Source organism: Paralichthys olivaceus, chromosome 7, assembly GCF_024713975.1.
Source record: "Paralichthys olivaceus isolate ysfri-2021 chromosome 7, ASM2471397v2, whole genome shotgun sequence".
NCBI classification, from domain to species: domain Eukaryota; kingdom Metazoa; phylum Chordata; class Actinopteri; order Pleuronectiformes; family Paralichthyidae; genus Paralichthys; species Paralichthys olivaceus.
Genome location: NC_091099.1, coordinates 20,873,776 through 20,885,948, shown reverse-complemented (window position 1 = coordinate 20,885,948; position 12,173 = coordinate 20,873,776). Strand labels below are relative to the sequence as shown.

Genomic DNA, 12,173 nt, shown 5'->3' with positions numbered 1-12,173 from the left:
AATTTCAGTCAAGTGAGTCCAATCTTCAAAGATTTAAGAAATCAAATTATTAGATAGATTTCAGCCCTCAGCGTGATTGAAGCTGTCACCCAGAGGTTTAAAGGCACCAGTTTAACATAATATATGTATATCTGACGTAATATATCAGTCAAAATAAAAAAACTGTTACAAAGATGCAAAGGTTTTCTGAATTAACAGTCTCACCTCGAAGAGATTTATTTGCTCTTTTTGTTAAGTTCACTAAAATGAAGCAGCTTAAAATTCACTTGAGAACCGAAGACTTGAACAAACTGTGAAGAGCTAAGTCTGCTTACAAACTTTATTCCCGAGAACTGGGGCGACCCCTATCGGTGGAGCAATAACATTGTCATTAAGTGATGAAAATACTGATCATAATTTCCCTTTTTCTCTCAGACGCACACACACACTTGATGTGAGAGATGTAATTGCAGTTATTCACAGTTCAAATTCAATCATTTAAAAACAACCTAAGATAAAGACTCAAATTAAATCAATTTACTCATATGGGCTCGAGAAAACATAATCAAACATTATGGAGATAAGGAATATGATCAATATGAATCAGGTCAGAACTCAATGTTTTACTAGAATTAAATTAGATTTGATCAAACAAAAGACACAACCGACACAGCACCATCTTAAAACTGATTATCAAGTAAATGTCAATCTGTAAAAAAACATTGTCATGTTCATGTTAAACATTATATTTTTAGGGCGACTGTAAATGCATGTGTTTTTGTCACTTTTGCAGTTATTGTGTTGGTCTCTAAATGATGAGATGTGTAAATCCAGCATCACTTCAGGATTCACCAAATAGGTTTTAATTTGTAGCTGTAGCTCAGTCAAACTGTGTGCATGAGCTCAAGAATGCATCAGCTAACGCAGTTATTCTGGATGACAGTGCTTTCTTTCATTCACACACCGGCTCGGACAAATTGCATCACGCTCCCCAGGCCGGCTGGTATGTCCATCAGTGACGGAGCAGAGAGGAGTTTCACAAGAGGGTGTTCACATGCCAGCAAACAGGCGTGGCAGTAAAACTCATTCACAACAACTTCCAGACTCCAGATGTTAAAATACGTGATGGTTTTATTGTTCACCGTTTGCTCGGAGATCAATAGATGTCAACTTCAGCTTGTGTCTTCATCAGCCAAAGTTAGTTCAACCTTGTTATTACCAAGAGTGTAAAGTTTGACAGCAACAGTTTTATCTTATCGCACTTTCAGCAATGACATAATCCCAAAATGACCTTGAAAATTAAGCACAGAGCATAAACTGGGCCCAACATGTTTCTGCTGCCTGATGTTTTTAATCATGTTCGCAGATAGAATTCATTTTTTCAGACTTTAATAGGCAGAAGCAAACAGCTTTCTTGTCAGTCTCTGGAATTTACCTCTTCGGTAGAAGAAGTCATATTTATTCAATCAGCCTTTAAAACCTTTAAACTCTCAATGAATCAGCTGAAATAAAGCTGATTCAATTTTTGGAAGAATTGGTCTGTTAATACACAAACTGTATTTTGCATGCTACTAAACGACCCTGTTATTTGAAGGATCTCAGTGCTGCTGTCATGGTGCTCATACAGTATCTTACCTGCTTATGCTCATATTTGCTCTGCAAAACTTGGCTTCAAGGGATTGGAATTCTTTTCTTTGCTTCCTTTGCTGCACAAGTTTGTTTTCTGCTTACATATACATATTAATACAATATCTCCTGCTCATTAACTCTTTTGCTTGCCAGTCTCTCTGTGTGGCAGTAATTCATATTTATTTATTTACTTTTTTTTTGCTTTTATTTCGTTGATACTGTCGGCATCATGATAACAGTTCTAAACACACCACTTATAATTGGCTAACTTTTGGCTAACTCTGCCATATTGACAGTATTGTTATTAATATGCACTGTCCCTTAAAAATAAACATTATTCATAAAAATAGGAAAGATCTTGTAAAAAAAAGTCAACCAGCAGCTTGGAATAGATTTTTGTTTGTGTTCATGTGACTTGTGTTCCAGCCACACAACCAGGACTAACTTCCTTCTTGTTAATGTGTAAGGCCTGTATCTGCTGACTGAGTGAAGGATTCTCATGAGCTGTAGTAAAACATGGCGATGACGTAACAAGCAGGCTGTTCACTGTTGTATTTTCACCCCCGCTGTGATCTATGACTGTTTCAGGTCACATTTCCTCGTGTTAAAGTTGCTGAAGTAAGCTCCTCTGTGCCGAGCAACAAACAGGCCAGAGGGACGATGTGAATCCCATGATGACAGGTCACAGACGGAGCATGTGATTCTGGTGTTATCACCGTGTGGAAAATCATGTGTACATGGGATGTGAGGAGCGAAAGAGGAAATAGCAGGGCATTGTTCTTCAGTGAAGCACTCTGATTATGTGTTCCTTCTCTGACTCAGTGGTTCTGAGAGGAAGCGAGGACAGTTTCTAGTTGTGTGTCTGGGTTGACATCCGTTTTTTTTACCCAGTGATATTTGTTGTTTTACTTTGAGTTTTCAGTGCAGTGGAAAGTGAACCTGGATTTGAAAGTGACATGTTTGAGACCCACTGGCCTTGAGTTTAGTCACTTTTTACTCAATTGACTCATCTGACAGGCTACACTAATATAAATACATGGCTTTTAGGAACTGATATTAGTAGACAAGTAATAATTGCAGAACCTTGAGTTTTTATCCCATGTTTTCACCCCTGTCTGTTGGTTGCTTTGAGACCAATATGTCTACATGTATGACACCTCAATTTCATCCTGTGATATTAGGATTAAGTTCTGCATGTGTTCGAAACTTCATCAACACCCCACACGCTCGCTGCAATTCTTTCTGCAAATTTTGCTGCTGTATTCACAGTTGGACATTTTACAGGGGGCACTGTTTGGAAAAGTTCCATAAAATCTCTGGAGCACTGGAGTTCTCACATACAGCACCTCTGGAATATGTCAGTGTTTTTTGGTAGAGACCAAAACAAAGCTACAGGAAAGCATCACGCTGTAAGTTAGGGGCGGCTTTGGTTCAGGAGGTAGAGCGAATCGTCCACTTACCTGGAGGTTGGTTTAATCCCTGTCTCCTGAGCTCCTGAACTTGTGAAAATGTAATTAACAAAATTCTTCCAAATGTTCAGAGGAGTCACTTTTTATTTGTAAAATCCTAAAAACAGCCCTGTATGGTTAAAAGTCATCATAATGACCATCATAGAATTGAAAAACCTGAAAAAAACCTGATAAAATAAAAAATAAAATAAACATCTGACAGTGGCCTCCTTACCTCAGTGTTCATGTGGATGCTCTCTGTCTGTCTTCTCCCCCCTGTTGCCCACCCACCCCTCCCACATTTGTCTCCGTTCAGTCCCACCAGTCTTAGGTCTGCCGTCCACACTGAGTCTGGTTCAGCTAAAGGTTTCCTCCAGATTACGAGGGAGGGTTTTGCAGAGCCCCTGAAGTTATTATCTAGTGGGAACAAGTTACTATCTTGTGCCCAAAAGATACTGGGCACCACTCAGACGTACACAACCACCACATTTGTACCATGGAATAACTCAGCTAATCAAGTTTTATTTTCAACCGGGAATGTCACACAATGAAATTCTTGTTGCTCTTGCACACAGACACGAGGTTGTAAGGAATGCTGAGCGTACTGAAGGAAAACAGGCTCAGCCAAAGGAAGGACTGTGTTTCAATCATAATAAAACTTGAGAAATCAACAAACGCAATAAATGGAACATAGTGTCATCAAAGCAACGGCCAGTCGTGTTTTTACTATGCAGATATTAACTCTGTGTGCACAACCCACTATATCCTGTTGTCTTCGACTTCAGGGGCTCTGTATGGGTTTTCTGTCCTCTGGTTTGTTTGTTGTGGGAACTGTCGGGTTTCTCTATAATATTGTCAGGTCTTGACTTTGTTAGATAAAGTGCCTTAACATCATTTATGTTTAAAAAAAATCGAATTGAGTTGAAACCACCAGTGACATGAGCTCATCAGACTGAGACGACCTGCTCTCCACCTGTCACAGCTGCAAACCCTGCTCTCTGCTGGCAACTGTCTTTTTCTAACCTTTGGACTGCAGTTTATGGTGTCTCCCTCTCTGATGCTGTCTGTCTGTCTGTCTGTCTGTCTCTGGTGCTGTCTGTCTGTCTGTTCCTCTCTGATGCTGTTTGTCTGTCTGTCTGTCTGTCTGTCCCTCTCTGGTGCTGTCTGTCTGTCTCTGATGCTGTCTGTCTGTCTCTCTCTGATGCTGTCTATCTGTCTGTCTCTCTGATGCTGTCTGTCTGTTTGTCTCTCTGATGCTGTCTGTTTGTCTGTCTCTCTGATGCTGTCTGTTTGTCTGTCTCTCTGATGCTGTCTGTTTGTCTGTCTCTCTGATGCTGTCTGTTTGTCTGTCTCTCTGATGCTGTCTGTCTGTCTGTCTCTCTGATGCTGTCTGTCTGTCTGTCTCTCTGATGCTGTCTGTCTGTCTGTCTCTCTGATGCTGTCTGTCTGTCTGTCTCTCTGATGCTGTCTGTCTGTCTGTCTCTCTGATACTGTCTGTCTGTCTGTCTGTCTCGCTGATGCTGTCTGTCTGTCTGTGGGGTTTGTCCAATTAGTGAGGAGGTGGAGCTCAGGAGGGAACAGACCAGAGACACAACAGACGACTGAACTGTCGACACGGTCTGTTTGTTCCTCTCCAGTTCTCGGACTTGGGTCAAACTCTCGGCTCGTGCTCGTCAGTAGACAATCGGAGAATAAAGCTGATCGAGTCCGATGGTGTATGTGGAAGATTTCCCGATGATCGAAGTGTCGATACCATCGATGGAAAAGGAAGTGGATGAGTCGGGAAAGACCAAGAAGGTGAGGACGCGTCAGAAAGTCGTCAGGTTGAATCTCTTTCCACAGGATGCTTAAAACAAACAGTGACATGTTGAATGCTCGCACGTGTGTGTGTTCGCTGGTTAAATCCACACAGTGTAGTGTAATCTGTGTGTGTAGTGTGTGTGCAGTGTGTGTACAGTGTGTGTAGTTGGAGGCGAGCCGAGCCGCCAGGTGAGCCAGGTTACCTGCTGGAGGAGTGAAAGTCCCCTCAGCTCTGATTTCTCTACTGAGCTTCAGGAAGTAGTCGGATCCTGTAAAGTTTCCAACACTATCAAATCTGACTTTGCTTTAACAAAGGTTACATGAAATGGAATCAAGTGTGAAAACTGTATTCAGATGATTCTCACCTCAGCAAACACAGACTCTATCCTCACTCAGTCAGATTTCCACCTTTACTGTGTGACGTGTGTTATCATCGACAGTTGTTTGTGTCTGGTTTTAAAGCTTGGTTTTAAAGCTTGGTTTGACTTTAACCAGTTGTGTTTATGTATGTAGGTGTCTAGAAAGGTGCCATGACATAAACATGTATTGTTATTTGTTACAATGTGTTGTTATATTCACTAATAGTAGCAGCCACCACACATTTAAAAGTTGCCTCATGTTTTACACTCAGGATTCTGCTGATGTAAAAGGTGCAGGAGCAAAATGAAAGTGTGCAAAGTAAAATAAGGCTCCTTCACATAATTTTGTGTTCAAGTATCACGGTTATTATTTTCAGTACAACAAGCAGAGCTTAAATATCATTTCCTGGTCTCTCTCTTTTCCCTCCCCTCTTTTACACCCATGCAATCCCCTCACCCATTTTGCTCCCCTCACCCCAACCATTCCAGGCTGATGGTGCAGGCCCACATTGATTCTGGTTCTGCCAGAGGAATGTTCCTGTTAAAAGGAGCTTTTTCTCTCCACAGTCGCTAATGTCTGTCTTGAGATCATGTATGTTGTGATTTAGAGGTAAATAGAATTAGATTAAATTATTATTTTGTATGGACCTACTATTTTATTACCAGATCATTTTACAGATGTGTGTTAGAGATGCAACATGAGTGAACTAGAATGTCACTCAGTAGAGTTCATACCAAGGCCCAACAGTCTCCTTATGAAACCACCTCTTCATTCACTAGATCCAGATTTTTATGTGGATCTGCACCAAATTGCACCCAAATGGATCATTTGACATGTGACAGCAGGATAAAAAGAGGTAAACAGGTTTAAATAGTGAACTAAATGCAGCTTCACTTTCAGGCTCCTTTTATTGTGAGACACTTGAATACAACAGAGCTAATAATGTTAATTAATAATGTTTATTAATTAATGTTCAGACCTGTGACTTTTCTACACTGCAAAAAAACACTTAAATCACACATCAGATCTTGATGAATGAATTATTCAAGTTGAAAATCTTTACTGGTGTATATTGTATAATTTGTTGTGAACCCATTGAGGGCTGAATTCAAAACCACACCAGAAATCCAAGTAAAAAATTGAAATCAGAGGCTCATCCATTGTGTGACCTTTATCACAGCAACTCATAATGTTACCCAGTCCTGTGTATGGCGCCACGTGCCTTTATGCCCTGTATGCAACATCGGGGCATGCTCCTGATGAGTCGGCTCATGGTGTCCTGGGGGATCTCCTCCCAGACCTGGATCAGGGCATCAGTGAGCCCCTGCACAGTGTCTGGCAGTACTTGGTGGCGTCAGATACACCGATACAAAATGCCCCATAGGTGCTCAATTGGATTTAGGTCAGGGGGAATGTGAGGGACAGTCAATGGCATCAACGCCTTTGTCATCAAGGAACTGCCTAATCTCTCTGGCCACATGAGATCAGACATTGTCCTGTACCAGGAGGGCCCACTGCACCAGCGTAAGGGTCTGACAATCGCTCTGAGGATTTCATCCCAGTAACTAACAGCAGTCAGGGAACTGCTGGCTATGACATGGAGGTCTGTGCGACCCTCCAAGGATACGCCTCCCCAGACCATCACTGCCCCACTGCCAAACCGCTCATGCTGGATGATGTTACAGCATAATGTTCACCGCAGCTTCTCCAGACTCTTTCACGCCTGTCACATGTGCTCAGTGTGAACCTGCTCTCATCTGTGAAGAAATTTGGGCGCCAGTGGCAGACCTGCCAATTGTGGTGTTCTCTGGTGAATGCAGATCGAGCAGCACAGTGCTGGGCTGTGAGCACAGGTCCCACTAGAGGATGTTAGGCCCTCATGCCAAGGAGTCTGTTTCTGACAGTCTGGTCAGAAACATGCACACCAGTAACCTGCTCGGGGTCATTCTTCCTGTTCCTCCTCACACAAAGGAGCAGATACTAGTCCTGAGTAAAATTAATAAAAGTCAAGATGTTCTGCTGTGAAAAGGTCTTTTAAACCCCAACCCTCTGCTTATACAGAGATGCCATGTTCAGTTAATGTTCTTAAATATTTGAGGAGCTAAATAAACATCATCGATAATGTTTGTTGACCTCAGAGCTGGAGTGTTAACGTATAGTTAACTATAAATGTATAGTTTATATGTGCAGAGAATTACCCGAAAAATATTTCTTCCACACTGTGAAATACTCCTCCACATGGGTTGTAGTGCAAATGTTACTCAAAAGTATTATTAGGAGTAATTTAATAAATTTAAATGTTTCAGATTATAAAAAGCTCTCAACTGATTGTATCACAGATTATCAGTTATTTTATGAATGACTGAAGAACATTGTAATGATGTTTTTTACATACTGTTATGTTTTTTACGTCCCACAGAGGACAGCAGGAAACATGTACCTGATGTTCTCAACACTGCAGTGGCCTGAAGAGTGTAAATGAGAGAGAGACGTCTCTTTAATTTCACAATTCAACACGTTAAATTACATAAACCTTAAGTGTCTGCTTTAGAATAATTACGATGAATTAAGGGAGTTTTTTCAGATTGATATATAAAAGTCATACAGTTCACTACAATAAATATTTCAGACAAAGCTTTAACTTAAAAAAAAATTGTTTTATCTCCAATATCTCAGGTCAGTTAAAAAAACCCTGGACTCTGAAGCCCCTGTGTATGAAGTAGACCTTACCAATCTGATTCTAATTGAAATCTTAAGATTATAATGTTTTCAACGAAAGAAGCAGTTTTTTGTGACAAATCAGAAAGTAGGAGACATCTTGGCATAGATACAGTTTGATGAGATGAATTTAATATTTAGTAAATGTGCCCCCACTTTCACTGAGCCTGACTCTACTGCTTCCATAGAGGCCTGAGATTATTACTGTAACATTGCAGTACAGGAGGCAGATAAATGAATAGGCCTCTGTTTATAACCAGCAGGACCAGTTTTGTTTGGCTCCAGTGGAACTGTGTGGTGTGATCTGATTGTGTCCTTCCTGTTTAAAACGAACCGAATCTAAAGCTCTGTGTCTCCTCCTGCTGGAGACATTATGTTTTTATGATGCAAAGAATAACATAATAAAACAGTTAATAATGAGAATCAAAATATGACTGTAATGATAATGAACTATTTTTTTGAATAAGTCCTTATTCTTAAAACCTTATTTTAAATTCCCTTCATTACATAGTAAACTGAGAAACAAACTTTTTAATGTTATGTTTAAATAGAGATGGTTTAGTTGAGATCGTTATAATTCCTCATTGGTTATTGCACTTTGAATAATATTAGACCAAATCAAAGAAACCTGTTGAAAGGACTTAACCTCTTGACTTAAGTGTCCAATATTGTCTTCAGAGATTGTTAATGTTTTCATTTTCTGTCTCCTGTTTGCAGCGCTTCAGAGTGGAAGTCTTGTTTAATGAGAGGAAACATTATGTGCTCAGAAGAAGCAGCGAATTCCAGACTCTGCACAGAAAAGTACGTACATGCAACAGTTAGTACAGTGTTTCTAATGTATGTAGCACAGCATGTCATTCTGTTAGATGTCACATAAAAGAGCAACGTTTACATGGATTTAGTGGATTAAAAATCATGTGGAAGCTTCATTTTACCTCTGAGTGATCAGAATGATGTTCATATTCCTTCCCCAAACATTGCAACCACCATGCTTGGAATTTAAAGTAAATAACTCTATTGTTTTAGGTAAGAGACGCAAAGTGTTTTGGGATAAAATGTAAAAAAAAAATATTACAAGGGTCTGGGACAACATGGAAAATGGAAAAGTAAATTATAAAGTAATTTAGTCATTTCAACCATTTGAAGGTTCTTGTACTCGTGGTTTTCTGCAGCTCAAGAAGATCATTCAGACTCCGGACTTCCCGAGCAAGAGGAACCCTCACCTGAGGACCAAACCTCCCGAGCAGAGGATGCAGGAGCTGGAAGATTATGTCCAGGTAAACATCCACGTGTCCATGCAGTCAGGTGGGATCTCCTTTAGGCACAAGGAGCTTCTGAACTGCTGAGGCTTTGTGATATTATGTTGCTGACAGTGGTTTTGACCTCATTTAAAGATATGTATCAATTCTTTATGAAAATGTAAATAAATAACTAAACCTTATATATTCAAGGTAACAGGACATTTCCTTTTGGTGAATGGACAAACCTCACACTGGCTCCAGAGAGGGCCGCACAAACAGTTATTTCTTTACTTCAAGGACTCTAGTTTCTCCTACATGCCTGGAAAGGAGGGCAGTAGCACATCCTCAGTTTTATCTTTTAATATAATGATTGACAAAAAAAGTTATAGAATTGTTCTGAGACACATCAGTTATACTTACAAACAGACTGTCCACAGACCGACCTGTAAAATAAAATCATTTGCACATTTTCTGTTTCAATTTAATTGTTTAAGAATATCTACTGAGGAATTCCTAGAAGAACAGTTATGCACTTTAACGTCAACTAATTTCCTGATTTCTTTATTTTTTTATTTTAAAAGGAGCTCAAGCTTTTGGCTGAGCTCAGAGGTCAAATGTTGTGGCATTTCATATCATCAATCAAAATGTTGAACTTTACCAACCACTGAATGTTCGTGTACCAATTTAATATTTTTTCATATTTGACTCTCATCAGTAAGAACCATCGCTCACTGATAATATTTATTCAGAAGAAACCTTTGAGAAGACAAGTTCAGCTTTCATACTTTCACCTTCATATAGAAAACTATATTTTTACTCCTTTATATATTTGTCTCATTCTCTCAGGACATCATCTATCAAAATGAAGACGTGCCACAGGTGCTGCTGGACTTCCTCCACGTCCGACACTTTCATACAGGAAACAAGATCAGCAGTATGGAGTAAGTCCTTCACTTCCGACTCCTCTGTCTTTGCCCAGAGGTGTTGGACACCGTTCTATGTTTAAATCCTCTATTTTTGGATTGAGGGCAATGCAGCATCATAATAAAACCTCCAAAACATTTCTCACAGTCATGCAGAGCAGCAGCACCGGCTCTAACCCACAATATCCTTTAAAATAGCTAAAGAGCAGGAGAAGAAGATCTAGACTTTTAGTGGTAAATGTGTGTCCTATGAGTGTCTTCAAGTGGCTTCCAAACATTTTTCTTTTTCAGAATTAGACGTAGAAACTGATCTTGATAATTAAGTCTTAGAGTTTTAAATCATTGCTTCTGTTTTGGCTACATGTCTCCATAGTGCTGTATTGAATATATATATACTGTATATGTGTGTGTACAGGAAATAACACAAATTATGAAGAGAAATGTACAGTAGCTTTCTGCATCTTGGCAAGTTGTATTTTCCTCTTTCTTAACAAATGTCTCTGTATCATTTATCATAGAGAAGCATCTATAATCTGCCTTTTAGAGACGTGAACTAATTACCTTTTTACTGAAGTCTTCCTCACGAAAAGGTCTAATTATTTAATTATTTGCTCTAATTTCAGATCACTTGATGATCTGGACGGTCGAAATTACAGGTAAAATATTTATATGTATTTACAACTTCTCTCTAATTGTGTGGTAATAGTACTTATAGGATAAAAGTTAATATTAATATACATAACTTTACAGTTACTGGAGTATAATCTAAAATATTTTGTCTCCTTAGTTATTCATTACCATATCAGCGAGTGTTGGGTTTTTTTGAGGATCCTTATATCTCTGACCGCACATCAGGTAAGACTTGACACCATTTTGAGTTAGGAGTCATTATCAAACATATTAACACTGAGAGACGGCGATTAAATGTGTACTTCTGGGAATGTCCTTGTCCACACAGTATAAAGCTCTGTCTTGCAGATCTTCCAGACATTGTTGGTGATGGAGTTCTTCGTGGTTTTTACCCACGGGATGTCCGGGTCAGCTTCACTGCCCCCACTTTCGCTGAGCCTGACTCTACTGCTTCCATAGAGGCCTGAGATCATTACTGTAACATTGCAGTTCAGGAAACAGATAAATGAAGAGGCCTCTGTTTACAACCAGCAGGACCAGTTTTCTTTGGCTCCAGTGGAACTGAAAGCCATCACCCAGCCTTTGTTGTTGTGATGCTCAACCCATTGTGTTTCAGCTGTTTGGGGATCGCATATTTAAGAGGACAACCAGAATGCGTCTTGAAAACTGGGCTGAAGAAATCAGACTTGCAGTGTGTGTGTGTGTGTGTGTGTGTGTGTGTGTGTGTGTTTAGCTATGAAGATCACACACAAACTGATTTTAATCAGGTTGCGAAGCAATAAGAAAACAGGATGAGGATGATTATTGAAATTCATACTAGTAGTCTTGTGTGTATCTTAGTGATACTGTACAAATGTGAATTTCATTTTAACATAAAGTTCTGAATTGAAGTTTATGGGGCACAGTTACCTTTTTTTAACCTTTTTTTTCAACATTGTTTTTTTAATATTCAAATATAGGAGCAGGGTGTGGTGGGGAAAAAAAAAAAGGTTGCATTGAGTGAGGCTGTTAGGTGTTAGGTCACACTCCATCTGTCTTAACGTGTAATCATGGGTTTTATGGAGTTGGGATCGGGAAAGTACGTTTTAAGAAAATCATTTTATTTATGTTTAATCTATAATAAAGAATCAAACACATTCTCAGCCTGTGTCTTCTCTACATAAACCTGAGCTGTCGAACAAGAGAACATTCTTCCATGAGAGAAATTAAAACCCGCCAAATCCATGGCAGAAAATAGCAAATCCATTAAGTAAGAAGCTAAGGGTTCTGAGAAAACCTTTGTTATAACATGTCAATTCAGCGTGAATAATTGAATTGTGTGTGTGTGGGGGGTGGGGGTGGCATGTCAGTGTTTCCCACAGCTGCCCTTCTTATCCTCGCCCCAGGTGAAATAGTTTACAGCAACAAGTAGCAACAAGTAGTTCAGGCGGAACATGAGAGCACAT

The 12,173-nt window shown here is 39.6% G+C and overlaps 1 protein-coding gene across 1 annotated transcript; it reads left to right on the top strand.

Moving 5' to 3' along the window:
- The first annotated feature begins 4,612 nt into the window (after positions 1-4,612).
- On the top strand, positions 4,613-11,864 carry snx22 (sorting nexin 22). The gene is made up of 7 exons (XM_020078706.2): positions 4,613-4,853; positions 8,652-8,735; positions 9,107-9,211; positions 10,022-10,116; positions 10,722-10,754; positions 10,886-10,953; positions 11,077-11,864. The coding sequence occupies exons 1-7, from the start codon at positions 4,767-4,769 to the stop codon at positions 11,193-11,195; spliced, it is 591 nt and encodes a 196-aa protein (XP_019934265.1). The 5' UTR covers positions 4,613-4,766; the 3' UTR covers positions 11,196-11,864.
- The last annotated feature ends 309 nt before the right edge of the window (positions 11,865-12,173 follow it).

Coding starts and splice junctions, on each gene's coding strand:
- snx22 (XM_020078706.2), top strand. CDS start 4,767: ATGGTGTATGTGGAAGATTTCCCGATGATCGAAGTGTCGATACCATCG. Junction 9,212..10,021: donor AGCTGGAAGATTATGTCCAG/GTAAACATCCAC, acceptor TCATTCTCTCAG/GACATCATCTATCAAAATGA. Junction 10,954..11,076: donor TATCTCTGACCGCACATCAG/GTAAGACTTGAC, acceptor TCTGTCTTGCAG/ATCTTCCAGACATTGTTGGT.